General features: G+C 43.6%; 1 protein-coding gene across 13 annotated transcripts in view; it reads left to right on the top strand.

The window, feature by feature from the left end:
* Positions 1-19,972, top strand: part of map7d1b (MAP7 domain containing 1b) — a 46,824-nt gene extending 26,852 nt beyond the window's left edge. For 2 of the 13 annotated variants that reach the window (XM_020500153.2, XM_031788817.1), the window contains 14 exons: positions 3,634-3,797; positions 4,092-4,200; positions 5,801-5,905; positions 9,747-9,875; positions 10,314-10,468; positions 10,590-10,732; positions 11,675-11,913; positions 12,527-12,821; positions 13,736-13,916; positions 17,113-17,217; positions 17,463-17,516; positions 17,999-18,068; positions 18,281-18,538; positions 19,365-19,972. In XM_020500153.2, the coding sequence (XP_020355742.1) occupies positions 3,634-3,797; positions 4,092-4,200; positions 5,801-5,905; positions 9,747-9,875; positions 10,314-10,468; positions 10,590-10,732; positions 11,675-11,913; positions 12,527-12,821; positions 13,736-13,916; positions 17,113-17,217; positions 17,463-17,516; positions 17,999-18,068; positions 18,281-18,538; positions 19,365-19,375 (2,018 nt within the window). In that variant the 3' untranslated portion in view covers positions 19,376-19,972. The remainder of the gene's footprint in view (positions 1-3,633; positions 3,798-4,091; positions 4,201-5,800; positions 5,906-9,746; positions 9,876-10,313; positions 10,469-10,589; positions 10,733-11,674; positions 11,914-12,526; positions 12,822-13,735; positions 13,917-17,112; positions 17,218-17,462; positions 17,517-17,998; positions 18,069-18,280; positions 18,539-19,364) is intronic. The other 11 variants (XM_031788820.1, XM_020500156.2, XM_031788826.1 and 8 more) reach the window with 8 other exon arrangements.
* The last annotated feature ends 1,741 nt before the right edge of the window (positions 19,973-21,713 follow it).

Raw genomic sequence — 21,713 nt, 5'->3', positions numbered from 1 at the left:
GGTGGCAGGTAGCCTAGTGGTTAGAGCAGTGGGCCAGTAACCAAATGGTAGCTGGTTCAAATACCTGAGCTGACAAGGTGAAAAATTTGTCGATGTGCCCTTGTGCAATACCCTGAACCCTAATTTGCTCAAGGGGCACCGTACTACTATGGGTGACCCTGTAAAACAACACATTTCACTGTACATATCTGGTGTATGTGACAATAAAACAAGTTCATTTACAAAATATTTTGAAGCACAGGGTTGTTATGTAAGGGACATTGTATATAATGCCATTACTGTGGCTTTACAATGTTAAAGTGCATGCGCTCAACATATTTAGCTAATTGTATTTCTGCCACTCAGATACTGAAAATTACTATAATACATTTTGATCCATGATGGAGAAACAAGCTAGTGTTTTCTTTGTGGGTGTAGACTAGAGCAGGGGTCTGTGGCCAGATCTGATTTTTGTATATTTTTGAATGAATATTACTAACAACAACAGATACATTTTGGCCAAAGGATTGGTGGAATACGTTTAAAGGGTGTAATACAAAACACTATGTCATATTATTAATCTACAGTGTATGTTCTCAACCCTGAACAACATGGGCCTGGGAGGCTCACAGGAATATTGGTATCCACAGTACTCCAGCAATTAGACATTTTTCCACTCAATACTTCTTGTATTCCCCAAAAACGATAGATATTTTTAAAACATAAATGCACTGTAATTTAACCTTTAAAACTGCAAAGTTCTCTCTCTTCCCCTTGATAAAATGGGTAGAATTGCAGGAAATTAGCTTGAGGACTGGCAGATTTTTCTCTCCGATGCCAAGATGTGGGACTTGAAAATGTTCCTTCCCAGGGCCGGAGACTTGGTTCATCCGGGCATGCACTGCCGAAGTCATAGTAAATCTCCTTATATGCAAGTTGTGTTCTGATTATGAGGTGGTCCATGATTATTTTGCTATCACAAAAGGTGTCCCCAGACCGAAAATGTTTGAGAACCCCTGGACTAGAGTATTCTAGCCTTTTACTTATTTATAGAGAAGGGCTAGGGAATGTTAACAGAATACAAATCAGGCCCTTAACTTAGAACATCAAACACTCATTGCATTTCAGATTTTGACCAAATCGTTTTAATGTTTTAAATATTTCAGAGTGAGGATTGCATTCATTATCAAAGCTATGCGTTATCAAAGACATCTCACAATCAGCACGGAGACATTATCTTGAAAAAAATGAACTCTTCAAGAGTATCCAGACCCCACCATTTTAGTGCTAAACAAAACGTGTGCAGTGGAAGTGGGCCCCAAAAAACTATGAGCCCCCCAAAAACTCTTCAAAAGTAGCTTGCCCCCACCATGCTAAACAACATGTGTGTGGAAGTGGGCCCATGTGCAAGGGACTCCACTCTGAGACACAGTACACATGTGGCGTCTACCTCAAAGAAGGCTTAATGAGCTGAGAGGACACAGCTGGTGCACAGCATGCTTGGATTTTAAACAAAGCCCGAATGATTGCATTTTAATCGTGTCTGTCAGGAATGAGCCACAGAATCTGTGGCGTGAAACTCGGTATCTGCTAGAAAGCACTAGTAAAACACAGTAGGATGCTACTACTACAACTACTTGTTTACTGTTATTAGAATTATTCTAATAAGATTACAACTCTTAGCAGGATGTAAACAACAATATGTCTTCATCTTCCCATTCTATTTTTCTTCCTTTTCCAATCTGGTTCCAGGAAGCCATGAGACTTTTGTGCCTCTAAAAGTCTTTAACAGATCACCAGGCCAGAATTCCTCTCAGTGAACAAACAGCAAATGATGTACTGCTCAGTCATTCAGAGTTGTTTATGACCAGGTAGGGCAGAAAGAAATAGAAAGAGATGGAGAGATTATATCCCAGTTAGGTAATAGGCTGGAAACAGAGAACAGGTCTAAGGTATTAGCTATGTAACCCTGATGTTTCCTCTGCTCACTATCCCCAAGTGCTTCAACAACGCTGAATGGTACATGATCCCATCCATGACTTCTGAACTTTCTTGATTAGCTAACTGTACCGCATTTATTTATTTCTGTTTTTTTTGTTGTATAGCTGCCATGTACAGTACCAGTCAAAAGTTTGGACACACCTACTCATTCAAGGGTTTTTCTTTATTTTTACTATTTTCTACATTGTAGAATAATAGTGAAGACATCAAAACTATGACCTAACACATGTGGAATCATGTAGTAAACAAACAAGTTTTAAATTCTTCAAAGTAGCCACCCTTTGCCTTGATAACAGCTTTGCACACTCTTGGCATTTTCTCAACCAGCTTCACCTGGAACGCTTTTCCAACAGTCTTGAAGGATGTCCCACATCGTCTGAGCACTTGTTGGCTGCTTTTTCTTCACTCTGCGGTCCAACTCATCCCAAACCACCTCAATTGGGTTGAGGTCGTGTGATTGTGGAGGCCAGGTCATCTGATGCAGCACTCCATCACTCTCCTTCTTGGTGAATTAGCCCTTACACAGCCTGGAGGTGTCTTAGGTCATTGTCCTGTTGAAAAACAAATGATAGTCCCACTAAGCGCAAACCAGATGGGATGGCATATCACTGCAGAATGCTGTGGTAGCCATGCTGGATAAGAGTGCCTTGAATTCTAAATAAATCACTGAAAGTGTCACCAGCAAAGTACCACCACACCATAACACCTCCTTCACCTCATTCACGGTGGGAACCACAAACCACAAATGCGGAGATCATCCGTTCACCTACTCTGCGTCTCACAAAGACACGGTGGTTGAACCAAAAATCTCAGATTTGGACTCCCAAACGACAGATTTCCACCTGTCTAATGTACATTGCTTGTGTTTCTTGGCCCAAACAAGTCTCTTATTCTTATTGGTGTCCTTTAGTAGTGAAGGCCTGATTCACGCAGTCTCTTCTGAACAGTTGATAGTGAGATGTGTCTGTTACTTGAACTCTGTGAAGCATTTATTTGGGCTGCAATTGTTGAAGCTGGTAAATCTAATGAACTTATCCTCTCCAGCAGAGGCAACTCTGGGTCTTCCTTTCCTGTGATGGTCCATCATAGCGCTTGATGGTTTTTGCGACTGCACTTGAAACCTTCATGTCTTAAAGTAATGATGGACTGTTGTTTCTCTTTGCTTATTTGAGCTGTTCTTGCCATAATATGGACTTGGTCTTTTACCAAATAGGGTTATCTTCTGTATACCACACCTACCTTGTCACAACACAACTGATTTTAACAAGGCACACCTGTTAATTGAAATGCATTCCAGGGGACTCCCTCATGAAGCTGGTTGAGAGAATGCCAAGTGTGCAAAGCTATCATCAAGGCAAAGGGTGGCTACTTTGAAGAATCTCAAATATAAAATATACTTTGATTTGTTTAGCACTTTCTTGGTTACTACATGATTCCATATGTGTTATTTCATAGTTTTTATATATTTTATATTTTTATATAATGTAGAAAATAGTAAAAATAAAGAAAAACCCTTGAATGAGTAGATATCCAAACTTTTGACTGGTACTGTATATTGAAATGAAACAATTAAACCATGAGTATATAAAACTAAACTAAACCATGTATATTCAAATAAAACTAAACCTGTACCCGTTGTCTCCCGTTGCATAGCTGCTAAGAAGGCCCAGTGGCTGGAGAAGGAGGAGAAGGCGAGGCGTCTGAGGGAGAGCCAGCTCGAGGAGCGCAGGAAGAGGCTGGAGGACCAGAGACTGAAGCTTGAGAAACGAAGAGCCCTCCTGGAGGAGAAACAGAGGCAGAAACTTGAAAAGAACAAGGTGGGGAGTAGAGGCCTGGAGGAGGGTCACGTTCAATATCTCTCTCTCTTGCTCAATTGTTGTGTGCAGTTTTGTTATCATCTTGGTTAGTCTAGGGTACACATACAGCCAATGATCTAAGCTTGAATTAATTATCATTTTAGGAATAATATTCAATTCTAAGTGGTTGCTTTGGGTGGATTTGGCACATACATGGTGGTTTGGTATTTTGTAAATATTACATATCACTGTTCTCAGCTAAGTGTAGCTTCTTGAGAGAGTCACAGTTTTTGTCTCCCAATGTCCCCACCACAGGAGCGCTACGAGGCGGCCATCAAGAAGTCAACCAAAAAGACCTGGGCTGAGATCCGTCAGCAGAGATGGTCCTGGGCCGGCGGCCTCAACCAGACCTCCCGCAGACAAAGTGAGTCGCACTGGAACCACGTAGAACCTCATAGAACCGTATAGACATGAACCACCCAGAACTTCAATGAATTGCTTGTACAGAGTACCTTCATAGTACAGGACAGAAACTTAACTTTCTAGTCTAACTGATGTTAATTATTTACAGTGTCCTAAGGTTTTGGTGTTAGGCCATTGTTAGGCACTGTAATTTGGTTGGGGTGGTAATGTTCTGAGTACCATTAGAATAGCGAGATTAGTCATTCTACAGTATAATTCATGTTTACTAACATTATTTTGCCTAACAGTGGCTCACTATTTCTACTTGACTTCATTTATCACTGAATCACTGAGTACCATTATGAATTAGACTGGATTTGTATTCTTAACGTACCGTTTCTCTCACTCCAGATTCTCACTGTTCAGTAGAGTCCAGAAATAGGAGATAGAAGGGAAAAGGTGTCATGTATACGTTTCATTCGACTTTCTGCGTGAGCTGCAAGGTGTTGAGTTGATCAGAGCTGTAAGGAATCGACTCAGGGTTCAGTGTGCCAACTCTCTCCTATGCTGCTCAGTCCAACAATGACGCAAGCTTGTGAAAGGCTATCTCTTTGATTGTGACCTTGAGGTCAAGAACCTTCTCTCCTCTCTGAAGTGTAAATGAAAATGAGTGTGTGTGGATGTGTTTTGGTTTGAGCAACAAAGACAATCTATTTTTCCATTTTATTTGTTGCTTTTATATACAAAGATTTGTTTCTGGGTTTTAGATGCCATTCATAAACCCAGTCATTTAACTTTCCCAATTTTACCCCAACCTTTTTCCAGTACCCTAACCCCTTCCCCAGATTAAAAGCACTCTGAATCTGTCCTGTCCGAGTGGACTGCTTAGTAATGAATGAGGTGAATCAAAGAGTTAGCCCTGTGTAAATAGAGTGAATCAGGTCTGTCTGAGCCAACAGCCTAAAATGAAACAGTGAATGGTGAAGTGGTCCTCCTGTAGGTCTAGCTCTATCAGCTGCATGGTCCAGGGAGACAGACAGAGGGATCTTGTATTGAGGAGTGGGTAGCAGGTGCGCTATCTCGTTTAATAGCTGGGTGCTCTGCCATATATGACAATGACTTCAAATGAAATCCCAAGTTCAAGAACATTGAGAATTGGTGGCACTCCAATTATTATTTTTTTAAGGGACAAAAAAAGACGTCACCTTATTTCACCTTTTTATTTTCGGGTGGACAGGCTACCGTGTTTCGGCAGTTTTGCCTTCATCAGATCAACAAGAGATGTGCCAAAGCCATAGTTAAAAAAAAAATTATGTGCAGGTGCCTAGCAGATAATTACAATTGCCCACACCTGTGTGAGGATGGTAATAAAAACATTAGTGGACCAACAATTGTTACTATATACACATACAAATAAACAGATCAGCAGAATAAACTTGATAAATAGCATTTAGGTATCACATTGACATGAACTTGGGATTTCATTTGAAGAGGGGTCTTATATATCTGAGCTCAGCGATCTCGGACCCTCCTCTCCCCTACGACTCCAGCACAGCCTCGTCGGGTCCCCACCCCGCCAACTTTGTGAACAGTTGTTGTCTGTTGCGTTCTCTCCGGTGCAGGCAGATGCTCGGCCTCCACCGTCAACTTGCCAAGACAGGTGGACCCTGTCATTAACAACAGGCTGTCCAAGTCCTCTGCCACCCTCTGGAACTCCCCCAACAGAAGTAAGGACGACCGACCTGCGTCAATGTCCACCAGGCCTCTATATAAACCCCCCTCCTCCCCTCTGCCCACCCCCTCCCTCTCAGATCTCCTTACCTTACCCCGATCTAGTGTTTGGTTTTTCTTTTAACTGTTGTTGCTGGTGGCCTGCCTGCCTGCCTGCCTGTTGCTTGGTGACCGGTCATTTCCTATCCCTAAAACACTACATCACCTCCCTCACACCCCCAGTCTCGTGTGCATCGTGGTTTTGTTGATGTTGTTGTTGATTGATTTACCTTCTCTTTGCATTTTTGATCAGCCCTGACATTCATATTTTGTGATAATCTTTTATAATGGTGTATATATGTTTCTGTCACTTCGGTCCCAACACCCTCCTCTTCCACACTCTTTGGTTGTCCTCCACTCTGCTATAGTGATATGCTGTGTTGGTGGTGGTGCGGTGTCAGCGGTGGTGGTGTGGTGGTGTGGTGTCAATGGTATGGTGTTGTAGTGGTGGTGTGGTGTCAGTAGTGGTGGTGTTGTGGTATTATGGTGTCAATAGTGGTGGTGTGGTGTCAGTAGTGGTGGTGTTGTGGTCGTGTCGTCAGTAGTGGTTGTGTGGTGTTAGTGATGGTGGTGTGATGTCAGTGATAGTGGTGTGGTATTGTGGTGTCAGTAGTGGCAGTGTCGTCAGTAGTGGTGGTGTGATGTCAGTAGTGGTTGTGTGGTGTCAGTAGTGGTGTTGTCAGTAGTGGTGGTGTGATGTCAGTAGTGGTTGTGTGGTGTCAGTGGTGTTGTCAGTAGTGGTTGTGTGATGTCAGTAGCGTTGGTGTGATGTCAGTAGTGTTGGTGTGGTGTCAGTAGTGGTGGTGGTGTGTCAGTGATGGTGCTGTGGTGTCAGTAGTGGTGGCACAAATGTACAAGTGCATGGTCAGATAGTCATGGCTGAACTCTTTATTGACTTATTACATTATGTAGATAGGAGATCTCAGATAGAGAGGTCATCATGTTTAAAAGTTGCTACAATATTAATATTCAGCTTTATTGTCATCCACTCTTTTAGATGTTGTCATGTCTCTCATAACCGACTTTTATTGATCTCCAATACCACACCACTGTAATGGTTGTTCAAATGCAATATTCAGACGTCAATAGTCAATTCTTACATGAGGAACACAGAATGTCCTCCCTCAGCAGACTTATATTTTCCAGAAGCTTCCATATAAAATCCAGTCGATTTAGCAGTTACAAATGTTCTGGCTTCAGGATATACAGTAAGTATGCCAATAACAGCCAGATGCGTTTATAGACCCAGGATCCCAACTACCAGGTGTACATTTTATCAAACAGCAGCCAAGCAAATGTCTTGCCGCATTGAAGGAGAAAAAAAAAAAAAATCCTCCTGACTGTTGCTTAGCAACAAGGCCAGGGCCTAGTTGGGTTATCAACCATAAAATACTTTGTGAAAATGATCTGTCCAAAAATATAGCCAATGTAACCCCAGGTCCATTAGATAATATAAACCAATCAAATATATTAGCAACTTAGTATATTTGTCTATGCTTTTCAGGATTTTCCATTCACTGACAGGTGACATCCCAAATGTGCTTTACATGCATCTACAGAAATTACACATCACGCTTATCATCAGCTTCTATGTGTTGCTGTTGTGAGCTTACCTTACATGGGTGAATGTATGTGTGACTGTATGTATGTACGTACGTATGTGATTAGTTAGAGCATGCAGAGAGAGCTCAGTGATCTACACAAGCATAGCTGACTTGACCGAAGGAGCCGTATCAAGGTCGCATCCCAAATGGCACCCTATGGGCCCTGGTCAAAAGTAGTGCACCGGCCGTGATTGGGAGTCCCATAGGGTGGCGCACAATTGGCCCCGCGTTGTGTAGGCAGTCATTGTAAATAAGAATTTGTTCTTAACTGACTTACCTAGTTAAATAAAAAAATACAAATAGGGGATAGGGTGCCATTTGGGAGGCTCATTAGCATAGCCGACTTGATCTAAAGACTACTGGGGCCACACAATAAACCAGTATGCGGCAGGTAACGTAGCGGTTAGGAGTGTTGGGCCAGTATCTGAAAGGTTGCTGGTTCAAATCCCTGAGCCGACTAGGGGGAAAATCTGTGGATGTGCCCTTTAGCAAGTCACTTAAACCTAATTGCTCCTGTAAGTCGTTTTGGATAATATTGTCTGCTAAAATGTACAGCAGCGAAGCAATGTACAGGAAGTCTCTTAACAGAATGGTATTTAGGCCTTTACCGTTTTGGTCATCTCATTGTGGACATTTTGCGACATTCCACTGTCAAATTGTCCTTGTGATGGAGTTGAACTTGAGAAGCCCATGTAAATATTATATTGTGAGATACTATGAATGGCCCATTGAAGATGCTGAAACTCTGTAGTCAGATAATTGCCAATTACTTAGAAAGAAGTTTACGAGACACCAGTAGACTCAGGGGGAGGGTCAGACTCGTTACCCCAGTTTGAGAGGAACGGGAGGTACTGTATTATGTATGTTACAGTATTACGCAATGCTGCATTGCACAGTGTCCCTATTTCAACTCATCTTCAAAAGGTTTTGTCATTTCTCCTCCGAATCCTCCTCTACACAGAACTCTCATAGAGGCCTCTAACAAATCCACCAGTCTGGTTATTTCACTACAACGCCAGTTCTGTGTTTTTTTGCCTTATATGCTGTGTTTGAAATGTTCTTAATTTCTGATATTGGTGTAGTTTTAGGGACAAATGATTTCAGACTCTCGCAATGTTCAAAACACATTTGCTCTGATATTACATTTGTTCCAGTTATGATTGTTCTTGAGTGTTTGTCAGAATTCTGCATTCCAAATGCGACCCTATTCCCCATGTAGTGCACAATTTTTGTCCAAAGCCCTATGGGCCCTGGTCAAAACGAATGCACTATATAGGGAATGAGGTGCCAACCAATGTCTGTGTAGCAGCCCATCACAATGCATCAAACACATCCTCCTGTTGTTGAACTTCATATGGATCAGTCTTCATCTTATGACACTAATGTAACACTTAACATCATATGACAGACAAACATATGATACTGACCTAATGACATTATAAGAGTGAGCCTTACTCGTAGCATCCGGGTAGTGTAGGCTATAATTAAGCAATAAGGCCCAGGGGGGTGTGGTATATACCACGGCTAAGGCGACGCAAAGCCGTGGTATATTGGCCATATATCACAAACCCCCGAGGTGCCTTATTGCTATTATAAACTGGTTACCAACGTAATTAGAGCAGTAAAAATAAATGTTTTGCCATACCAGTGCTATGTGGTCTGATATACCATGGCTGTCAGGCAATCAGCATTCAGGTCTCGAACCACCCAGTTTATAATGCTGAATTGATCAGAAACTTTAACCTGCCTTTGCATGGCCTACTAGATAGCCATGGCTTTTGGGTGGTGTGTTTTGTAATGGTAAGTCATCTAGAAAGAAGTAACATTTTCAAAATGAAGAGGTTGAGTCGGTTTGTTAATATGTGTGATTGGTAAAGCTGTATTAATGACATGTAACTAGGTGAAACACCTCCAGATTTCTCCACATCATAATGTACGACTGGAGAGACGTCTGTGACTGTCTCTGTGTGGTCAGAGTGAGGTTGGTACAGTTAGAGAGAGTGTGGTCAGACAGAGGCCTGTTTGTGTTGGGGGATGAAAAGCTGTGCTGCAGTGTCGTCAGTGAGTGACTGGGGAACGGTGGCTGAACCTGGTGGTGGTGCAGTGTCTGGTTTAGGGGAGTCTGCAGTGTGTGTGTGTGTGGGGGGGGGGTAAGAGCACCCAGGTACTAACAGCACCCTCTTGTGTCTCCCAGCTCGCAGTCTGCGTCTGAGCCCGTGGGAGAGCCGCATCGTGGAGAGGCTCATGACTCCCACCCTGTCCTTTTTGGCCCGCAGCCGCAGCGCTGTGACCCTGCTCAACCCCAGCGACTCCCGGGACCTCCGTGAGTCACCCCTCTCTAGGACCCTTTACTCTACTTTTATTATAGAACTTAACATGACAAGAAATGTACCTTCACTCCTTTTGTTTGTTGCTAACTTACAATTACAGGGTTGAAGCTTGGGTATTCTAGTGTTTTCCTTCTCTTTCAGAGAAAAACATACAGCATGTATGATATGCACCATACTCCCATTAGTTACAGTATCATGATTTCATGCCTTATTTCAGCCATAGGAAGTAAACTCACCTCAGCCACAAACATGAGTGGTTAAATCCTGCAGAACCTAATATTGCCAGACAGCCACCCTGAATGGTTGTATCTGCCACCATTACGTTCTCAGTAGCTGGCCTAAGTGGCCTATCATTATCATAACTGTAAGAGGAGTCTTGACCTGACCTAGTCCATCCAGCCTGTTTCTCTTCATCTCTGTGTTGTACTCAGACTCTCACCACTGCTCCCGTTCAGCCTCCGCCAGCCCCCTGGACGCCTGCTCCCACCACCACCCTCACCGGAACACCTCCGAGCGCTGGAGGGGAGGAGTGTCCGCCAGCACGCCTGACATCACACAGCGCCAACGCCGACGGAGCTCAACGCCGGTTAGCTTACATCCTCACACACACACTGATGTGTAGTTACATGTATTCTATCCTCCTCCGGTCTCCCAACCACCATGTCATTAGCACTAACTGGTCACCCCTTTCTCTCTGTTTCTCAAAGTTGGATAAGAAAAAGAAAGAGAAGAAAGACAAGGAGAGGGAGAACGAAAAAGAGAAGAATGCTCTTTCCAAAGAGATCGTGCTGAAGAAGAAGAAGACCGCAACAACGACCCAGACCACCACCAGATCCAGGCCGGCGTCAAGGTGTTGTTACAGATCAGAGCCCAGAATCTGGTCTTAGACTTAACAGCACAACTACTCTAAACTGTCCTATACCACATGTCCCTATAGTAGAATACTCTGTCTTCCTTATACTGTCAGCCTTTCAAGTTAGAAATCCTATTTGTTTGTTAAAAAAAGCTATTGATCTACGGTTTATATATACTGTCAAACAGTTTTATTTTCCTCTCTGCTACATTATCTCTCTCTATAATCATTGACCAAGACAAGACAGCCATCTTGCATTTGACCTTTATGTATTAGATGCTAATAGAGTGTTTGTGAAGAGAGATCCGCATCGGGTTAGCTTAGTGCTTAGCAGGGGGATCGAGGTTCAGCCCCGGGCCAGGTTAAATGGTCTGTCTCACTGACAGATGGTCCCAACTGTTTTAACTGGGCCCAAAGAGCCGCTGGATACCATTCAGCTGAGGGCCCTGTCTGCCAAGACCAGGAGCAGGAGGGAGGCAGCAGCACTCGGACAGAATGGGGTTTCCCTGAGTGATGCTGGTGCTGCTCAGCGCTGGGAAACCGAGAAGAACCATGGGTTGCGTCCCAAGTGGCACCCTATTCTCTATATAGTGCACTACTTTTGTCCAAAGCCCTTGCTGTGCCCTACATAGGGAAGAGGGTGCTATTTGGGAATCAGCCATGGTCTCATCTCACGTCTGACTACAACAGGGCCATGGGACCATGGCAGCGTTATTGAGCGATGAACGTTTACGTAGAGATTCAGTCAGTCATTCTCAATAATACTTTTTCTGACCTAGTTCAAGACCACAGAGTTGATGTTGAAATATTAAATGAAATGACCTGAAACCTGTCTGAAAGGAAAACTACAGATATGATTTCTACTGCTGTTTTTATTTACACTCCCCTCTCTTTTCCATTCCTTTTCCATCTTTGCCTCTCCTTTCTCCCTTCCTGCAGCAGTACCCCCAAACCGAAAAACAGACCTCCGTCGCCTGCGGCGCCCAAAACCAGACCGTTGTCCCCCTGCCCTCCAATGGCCCCCAAGAACCCCTCCACAGACAAGAAGACCCCCTCGGGCACCAAAACTCGCCCCAAACGAGCCCAGACACCTGCCAGGGTACAGCCCCAGCCGGTCGCCGCTGTCGCCGTGGAAACAAACAGCGAGCCTCATCAGCCCGACACTCCTGAGACAAAGAGTAAGTGTGTTCATCATGGTTACTGTATCCAAGCGCCAGGGTGTGTTTTAAATGTTTTGGCCTACAGCCACACCAGTAGTGTTACTGGAGTGCACACGTTGAGTGCAGTGGAGGCTGCTGAGGGAAGGACGGCTCATAATAATGACTGGAACGGCGCAAATGGAATGGAATCAAACACCTGGAAACCATGTTTGATGTATTTGATACCATTCCACTTATTCTGTTCGTCATTGCCACGAGCCCGTTCTCCACAATTAAGGTGCCACCAAACTCCTGTGGTTGAGTGTGGCCTTCAGCACAAGCACATACTGTATATTCTGACATTCCATGATCTATTTGTTTCTCTGGAGTTCATGTATCTTTTATTATCCAGAGTTACTCTACCGTAAAGGCCATACATTATTACTACGTTCCCACTGTCCAAGATCAGGTGGGTCTCATGTTTCTCTTCAGCTGCTACTTAGTCTTTCTTCTCAGCCTGGAGAAAACACGCAGATTGTTTAGACTTTGATGTTTGCTTCAGATGAGCCCTGAAGCATTTTCCAGGGTCATGGTCTATCATGTGGCTTCTCATCTGAAACAGAGGCCTCTCCTGTCCCTCTTGCTCTTACAGGCGCCAGTAACGTTCCTGCCATTATGGTGTCTTCAGCGCCGGTGACACCCCCATCGCTGAGTGCACCAGTCACAGTGGTCACCTCCACTCCTGCCTCAACCCTTGAGCTGGCTATCCCAACTGCCCCGGCTGCCTCAGCTTCCCCGGCTACCTCATCTACTCCAGCTTCCAGGCCCTCAGCCGGCACCAACGACCCAGAGGAAGCAGCACGAGTGCTGGCTGAGAAACGCAGACAGGCCAGAGAGCAACGGGAGAGAGAAGAGCAGGAGCGCCTTGAGCAGGAGCAGAGGTTAAGGTCAGTCTAAAACTGTCTGGAGTTGATTAAACATGTCATTGTGTTAATATTATAGCACTGTTTAATAATGAAGTATTATAGACTGGAGTGTATTTATATGTCTGTCTATAGACGTGAAGGGTTTACTGAATGTACAAGACAAGTTTTTGACATTTTATTTCACCTTTATTTAACCAGGTAAGCTAGTTGAGAACAAGTTCTGTGACCTGGCCAAGATAAAGCAAAGCAGTGCGACACAAACAACAACACAGAGTTACACATAAAATAATCAAGTGTACAGTCAATAACACAATCGAAAAAAAGAAATTCTATAAACAGTGTGTGCAAATGGCATGAGGTGGTAAGGCAATAAATAGGCCATAGTAGCGAAGTAATTACAGTTTAGCAAATTAACACTGGAGTGATTGATGAGCAGATGATGATGTGCAAGTAGAAATACTGGTTTGCAAAAGAGCAGAAAAGTTAATAAAAACAATATGGGGATGAGGTAGGTATATTGGGTGGGCTATTTACAGATGGGCTATGTATAGCTGCAGCGATCAGTTAGCTGATGTTTAAAGTTAGTGAGGGAAATAGAAGTGTCCAGCGATTATTGCAATTCGTTCCAGTCATTGGCAGCAGAGAACTGGAAGGAAAGGCGGCCAAATGAGGTGTTGGCTTTGGGGGTGACCAGTGAGATATACCTTGTGGAGCGCGTGCTACGGGTGGGTGTTGTTATCGTGACCAGTGAGCTGAGATTAGGCGGAGCTTTACCTAGCATAGACTTATAGATGACCTGGAGCCAGTGGGTCTGGCGACGAATATAAGAGTGTAGCATTGGCATTAACCATTGTGTGTGTGTTGATATGAGAATATTGTCCAGTATGAGCGTATCTTAGCATGTGCAGACTTAACGGTGCGTGCTCCCCATGCAGGATTGCTCGTGAGGAGGGCATGGCTCGGGAGGCGGAGGAGAGGAGGCGCAGGGAGGAGGAGGCGCACCTCATGGCAGAGGACCAGCGTCTCAGAGACGAGGCACAGCGTCTGGAGGAGGAGGTGGTGGTGCGGGAGAGAGCCAGGGCTGAACAGGAGCAGAATGAACGCCTGCAGAAACAGGTGAGAGCAGCATTATGGGTAACGGAGTCTTGACATAGAAGATATGACAGGCAGCCTTCAAAGTTGCTTTCTGCATAGTCCATCAGGCCAGCCACCTGATAACCACAAATGAAAGGATTCTCAACATATTAAAATACATAAACTGAATAGTCCAATTTCCAACTCTGAAACCTATCCTCTGAAGCCCTATCATCTAAGTACATCTAGGTATGGGAGGGAATGTGTGTTACTGTGAGGTGTACCATCAGCATGTAACAGCCTCCATGCCCAGTCTAGGCAGATGCCAGCTGTTGACCTTCATAATAGTGTTGGCCCAGCATTTAGTGGAGCTGAGAGGGCCGTTGTGACTCTGATGGTGACAGTTCTGTCCTCCCTCTGTCTGCGCATTGCAGTGAGCTGACAGGGGATAGGGAGCGACAGTGTACCCACTACGCACTTGAGTCCCTTCTCCACCTAGGGAAGCGCAGTTCAATTTGCCATTTGTCTAACACTGCCAGCCATCTTCCATGCAGTGTGTCAAGATAGTCAGGCATCAGACAGTAGTTTAAGCTCTCTCATGAACCATGACTAAGCAAGTTTTATATTCCAGGCAACTTTGAACATTGAAGTGCCATAGCAAACATACAGTTGAAGTCGGAGGTTTACATACACCTTAGCCAAACACATTTAAATTCAGTTTTTCACAATTCCTGATATTTAATTCAAGGAAAAAATTCCCTGTCTTAGATCAGTTAAGATCACCACTTTATTTTAAGAATGTGAAATGTCAGAATAATAGTAGAGAAAATGATTTATTTAAGTTTTCTTTCATCACATTCCCAGTGGGTCAGAAGTTTACATACACTCAATTAGTATTTGGTAGCATTGCCATAATTCTTTAACATGGGTCAAATGTTTCGGGTAGCCTTCCACAAGCTTCCCATAATAAGGTGGGTGCATTTTGGCCCATTCCTCCTGACAGAGCTGGTGTAACTGAGTCAGGATTGTAGGCCTCCTTGCTCACACACACCTTTTCAGTTCTGCCCACACATTTTCTATAGGATTGAGGTCAGGGCTTTGTGATGGTCACTCCAATAACTTGACTTTGTTGTCCTTAAGCCATTTTGCCACAACTTTGGAAGTATGCTTGGGTTCATTGTCAATTTGTAAGACCCATTTGCAACCAAGCTTTAACTTTCTGACTGATGTCTTGGGATGTTTCAATATATACACATAATTTCCCTCCCTCATGATGCCATCTTGTTTGTGAAGTGCACCAATCCCTCCTGCAGAAAATCACCCCCACAACATGATGCTGCCACCCCCGTTATTCACGGTTGGGATGGTGTTCTTTGGTTTGCAAGCCTCCCCCTTTTTCCTCCAAACATAACAATGATGGTCATTATGGCCAAACAGTTCTATTTGTGTTGCATCAGACCAGAGGATATTTCTCCAAAAAGTACAATCTTTGTCCCCATGTGCAGTTGCAAACCGTAGTCTGAATTTTCTATGGCGGTTTTGGAGCAGTGGCTTCTTCCTTGCTGAGCGGCCTTTCAGGTTGTGGATATAGGACTCGTTTTACTGTGGATATAGAGACTTTTGTACCTGTTTCCTCCAGCATCTTCGCAAGGTCCTTTGCTGTTGTTCTGGGATTGATTTGCACTTTTTGTACCAAAGTACGTTCATTTCTAGGAGACAGAACGCGTCTCCTTCCTGAGCGGTATGACGGCTGCATGGTCCCATGGTGTTTATACTTGCGTACTATTGTTTGTACAGATGAACGTGGTACCTTCAGGCGTTTAGAAATTGCTCCCAAGGATGAACCAGACTTGTGAAGGTCTACAATTATTTTTCTGAGGTCTTGGCTGATTTGTTTTGATTTTCCCATGATGTCAAGCAAAGAAGCATTGAGTTTGAAGGTCGGCCTTGAAATACATCCACAGGTAAACCTCCGATTGACTCAAAAGATGTCAATTAGCATCCCAGAGGTTTCTAAATCCATGACATAATTTTCTGGAATTTTCTAAGCTGTTTAAAAAAGGCACAGTCAACTTAGTGTATGTGAACTTCTGACCCAGTGGAATTGTGATACAATGAATTAATTAGAAGTGAAATAATCTGTCTGCAAACAATTGTTGGAAAAATGACATGTCATGCACAATGTAGATGTCCTAACTGACTTGCCAAAACTATAGTTTGTTAACAATACATTTGTGGAGTGGTTGAAAAACAAGTTAATGACTCCAACCTAAGTGCATGTAAACTTCCGACTTTAACTGTAGGTAGTTTCGTTTTTTTTGCACTATTTGTGAAGCATAACATATTATTGAGGTTGTCATTTACTTCCTTGCTGCCTGCGGTATATCCGACCAAGCTTTAACTTGGAGCGGCAGGTAGCCTAGTGGTTAGAGCGTCGGACTTGTGACCGAAAGGTTGCAAGATCTTATCCCCAAGCTGACAAAGGAAAAATACATTGTTCTGCCCCTGAACAAGGCAGTTAACCTTGTTCTTAACTGACTTGCCTAGTTAAATAAAATAATAAAAATAAATAAACATTTTTTAAATCCCCTCGGTTGGTCTAATTAATGACAGATGTGATTCTGACATATCATAGCTTGGTTTTCATCCCTCCATTCACAAAATCTGTTTATTACTGATTACTCAGTAATAAAGGGGTGGCAGGTAGCCTAGTAGTTAGAGCATTGGGCCAGTAAGCAAAAGGTTGCTAGATCAAATCCCCGAGCTGACAAGGTAAACATCTGTCGTACTGCCCCTGAACAAGGTAGTTAACACACTGTTCCTGTTCCTAGGCTGTCATTGTAAATAATAATTTGTTATTAACCGACTTGCCTAGTTAAATAAATGTCAAAAAAATCTAACTACCCTGTGAGCCATGTAAGGGAATTATTATTTGAGACATCAAGCCCTGCCCTACAGTGCCTGCTGCAGTGTAGACTTTTACTGCCACCTAGTGGTTAGGGAATTGATTTATTTATCAATTCCCTAGATGTTCAAATTGGCAAAATGATACATTTTACAAATGACCTTGAAAGAATGTATCCTAATTCTATTTTTCGTTAATCAAGATTGACATGGTTCCATTCCATTGTCAAGTAATTTCCTTGTTATCATAATAACAGCACATATAGTAGGCCTATTCAATCATACTATTGATAATGTATTGATCATGTTGCTTTCCCCTGTCTGTCTGTGTCAGAGGGAAGAGGCTGATGTCAGAGCTCGTGAGGAGGCGGAGCGTCAGCGCTTGGAGAGAGAGAAGCACTTCCAGAAGGAGGAACAGGCACGCCTGGAGAGAAAGAAGGTAGAGAAGGATGGAGGGATCAGAGACAGAGGGATGGAGGGATCAGAGACAGAAGGATGGAGGGGGAAGCAAAGTGGAGAAGTCAAGCATGTCTGTAGTTTTTACAGTGTGTATCAAAATACCTATCATGTATCCTTACAGGGAACATATCTAAGTCTATATAAAAATCTGTTGAAATACAATACATTAGTTGTAGAAAATGAAATGATGATGACTTAATCTGCCTCTGCGGTTGAATTTCACAGCGCCTTGAGGAGATCATGAAGAGGACACGTAAGAGTAGTGATGCTGGAGAAAAGGTGAGTCGTGATGCAGGAGGAAAAAGGTGAGTCGTGATGCTGGAGGAAAAAGGTGAGTCGCGATGCTGGAAGAAAAAGGTGAGTCGTGATGCGGGAGAAAAAAAGGTGAGTCGTGATGCGGGAGAAAAAAAGGTGAGTCGTGATGCTGGAGAAAAAGGTGAGTCGTGATGATGGAGAAAAGGCGAGTAGTGTAAGGCCTATGCTTCATATTAAAACCCTTATAATAATAATAATACTACATTATATTTATATAGTGCTTTATAGACCTTAATACATTTACATTTTAGTCATTTAGCAGACGCTCTTAACCAAGAGTGACTTACAGTAGTGAGTGTATACATTTTCTTATTTTCGTATAGACCTACCCCCCCTCTTTGTTTGACTGCATTTATATAGTGCTCTTCCAGATCGTCAAAGCACCACCAATGTGTAGCACCCTTGGTTGATGCATGGCAACCATGTGCCATTTTATGTTCTTCTAGCCTACACTGCCGAAGGATTCCACTTCCCCAGCACAGGCCAATGGCAAGGACACTACGGACAGAAGTAAAGGTAAGTTCGCTGCGATGTAACTTGCAATGCCACTTTGTTCTCCCTCCATCATTGAAAACCCAGCCTGTTAAGGGCTATGTACAGTATTTGTTTAAGAGTAAACTATATCAATTACATTTGTAGAGTGTCACTCTGCTGACTCTCCAACATGTGAAAAAAAAGAAGCCAGTCAACAATGGAAAATGGTCCTTGACTAACTTTTTTTTCTGCAGCTCCTGAGAGCAAGCAGAGTGCAGCAGAGTCTGTCCCTGTGCTGAACGGTGTCCAGCCAGCCAAACACCAGAACGGTCTCTCAGCCAATGGTGAGGCTGCTGACTTTGAGCAGATCATTCAGATGCCCAATCACAGCGGGAGCAGCAACGGTGGGCCAGGGCAACTGGGGAGTGACATAGTCAGTGACCCAATCCTGGAGCCCTTCCTCATGAAAACATGTCCAATGAAGCCTCAGCATGCTGCAGGTAGCTATGCAGGTCAGGATTAATTCCTACATACATGCCTTATGATCAAACTGCTTATTTCAACATTACAAATAAAGTGTTTTATAACCAAAATACCAGCATGTGTATAGCTCAGCACAGTTCTAGCTGTAATTAGCTAGAACATAAAGGCAACCTTAAAGGCAGGCCTCAACCCCCCCCCCCCCCCTTCTAGCACTGACTACTACATTGAGGGAAAATGTACTTTATATGCCTGTGATATGTGGTTGTCCCACCTAGCTATCTTAAGATGAATGCACTAACTAAGTCGCTCTGGATAAGAGTGTCTGCTAAATGACTACAATGCAGGTCTAATTATCCTGTAATTAGTTAGAACTTAAAGGCAGCCTGAAAGGCAGGTCTAATTATGCTGTAATTAACTAGAACTTAAAGGCAGCCTGAAAGGCAGGCTAATTATAGCATAATTAGACTAGAACTATGACTACAGTATGCAGAGAGGGGGCTCCAAACCTCTACCACTATCCCCAAGCCGGGGTCTCAGCCTCAGGGAGCTTAGGCAACATGCCCTATGTGGGACAGGGTCCCAGTCCTGTTTGGGCAGGCCCCTTGGGTTGGGAAGCGAGTCCCCATTCATCATGCCAAGAACCCACAGCCGGTCTGGAAGACAGCCTAAACCAAGCAAAGCAAACAAAGAAAGCAATAGGACCAATTACATCTTATATTATGTCCTCATACACAGTAGGCCATTATGTACTGTAGAATATAGCTCATATTCCCAATTGAAGCACAAATGAATGATTTGCTCTCTCTCTCGCTCGCTCTCCCCCCTCCTCTCTCCCTCCCTTTCGTCTCCCTCCAGAAGTCCTCTGAGACACCAGGCCACCGGTCGATCCAATCAGTTTGTGCCACACGACACAGAAGCTTAGAAATAAAAAGTGTGCCAAACAAAAAACAACAACTATGGACTGCTTTTAAATCACTAAAAACATATACCTAATGCCGCAGAGGTCGAGAAGGAGGAAGAAAACTCTGTGAAGAAATACTTGTTGAAAAATGAACAAAAAAAGCAAAAAGTGATGTCTGTCTTCACGGTGTGTTATAGTGCAACATGTGTTAAGTTTGATTGAAAATGTCACATGCAGAGGTTATGGTGCACCTTAAAATGACTGACAGTGTAATATTAGGAATTTTTGAGAATTATAAGACCTGGAAATATACAATATTTGACTATGGTTGTAATTATTATTATTATTATTATTATTATTATTATTATCATCATCATCATCGTTGTGATTCTATTGCTATTGTTATCTTAAGTTGAACAAAATGTGTGTTGGTTCTTTTTGTCTTGTATAATTGAGTTATTGAACTAGGAGAGGGAGCAGAGCAGTGTGTACATGTATATGAGCCTGGCTGCCCAGGCCTCCTGCCATGGGGGAGCTGTGGGATAAAGCTTCATGAAATGGAGAGTGCCTGTCTTTCTTTCTCTTTCTGTCCGTCTGTGCGTGTCACTCTCGTCTATTGTTTAAGATGGTATGATACAGACTAAGTAGTACATTTCTGTTGGCTCAATGTCTGATAAGTGAAACATGTATGGGACGGGAGTCGAACATTGTCACAGAGTCTTACATTTGCCAGGAGTTTGATCAGCGGTTGCTGGTTCTATCAGGACACAGTACAGTATCTGTCTGCTGTTCCATGTCGCTGCTGGTTCTATCAGGACACAGTACAGTATCTGTCTGCTGTTCCATGTCGCTGCTGGTTTTATCAGGACACAGTACAATATCTGTCTGCTGTTCCATGTCGCTGCTGGTTCTATCAGGACACAGTACAGTATCTGTCTGCTGTTCCATGTCGCTGCTGGTTCTATCAGGACACAGTACAGGATCTGTCTGCTATTCCATGTCGCTGCTGGTTCCATCAGGACACAGTACAGTATCTGTCTGCTGTTCCATGTCGCTGCTGGTTCTATCAGGACACAGTACAGGATCTGTCTGCTATTCCATGTCGCTGCTGGTTCCATCAGGACACAGTACAGTATCTGTCTGCTGTTCCATGTCGCTGCTGGTTCTATCAGGACACAGTACAGTATCTGTCTGCTGTTCCATGTCGCTGCTGGTTCCATCAGGACACAGTACAGTATCTGTCTGCTGTTCCATGTCGCTGCTGGTTCCATCAGGACACAGTACAGTATCTGTCTGCTGTTCCATGTCGCTGCTGGTTCCATCAGGACACAGTACAGTATCTGTCTGCTGTTCCATGTCGCTGCTGGTTCTATCAGGACACAGTACAGTATCTGTCTGCTATTCCATGTCGTTGCTGGTTCTATCTGTCTGCTATTCCATGTCGCTTCTGGTTCTATCAGGACACAGTACAGTATCTGTCTGCTGTTCCATGTTGCTGCTGGTTCTGTCAGGACACAGTACAGTATCTGTCTGCTGTTCCATGTCGCTGCTGGTTCCATCAGGACACAGTACAGAATCTGTCTGCTGTTCCATGTCGCTGCTGGTTCCATCAGGACACAGTACAGAATCTGTCTGCTGTTCCATGTTGCTGCTGGTTCTGTCAGGACACAGTACAGTATCTGTCTGCTGTTCCATGTCGCTGCTGGTTCCATCAGGACACAGTACAGTATCTGTCTGCTGTTCCATGTCACTGCTGGTTCTGTCAGGACACAGTACAGTATCTGTCTGCTGTTCCATGTTGCTGCTGGTTCCATCAGGACACAGTACAGTATCTGTCTGCTGTTCCATGTCGCTGCTGGTTCCATCAGGACACAGTACAGTATCTGTCCGCTGTTCAATTTCACTGCTGGTTCTATAAAGGCTCTATCTGCAAAAAGATGATTCCTGAGATAATTTTCTTTCAAATTTTGAACCATTGTTGGTTTGAATGGTGTCAGAAATTTTTATCTAGTATTCTTTTGAACTTAACAACATGCATTTTGGTATTTAAAGTACTATATAGGTAGAGAACATTGAACAGAACAAGGCTACATCAATAGCTACATTTTGACAAAAATGCAGATAGTCCCAAACTCTCCAAATGTTAAAGTGGTGAATGAGAGGAGGGAGATGGAGGGAGGTTAAGAGACTCTGTCCCTTGATCTGGCAGAGAGAGAGATGGATTTTGTCAGATCAAGGGACCAAGAGTGAAAAATGGAGGGATGGAAAGAGAGAGAGATGGATAGATCTGTTAAGTGCAGCAT

Source organism: Oncorhynchus kisutch, linkage group LG14, assembly GCF_002021735.2.
Source record: "Oncorhynchus kisutch isolate 150728-3 linkage group LG14, Okis_V2, whole genome shotgun sequence".
In the NCBI taxonomy this organism is placed as follows: domain Eukaryota; kingdom Metazoa; phylum Chordata; class Actinopteri; order Salmoniformes; family Salmonidae; genus Oncorhynchus; species Oncorhynchus kisutch.
The sequence above is the reverse complement of the archived record's forward strand: the minus strand, read 5'-3'. Positions and strand labels throughout refer to the sequence as shown.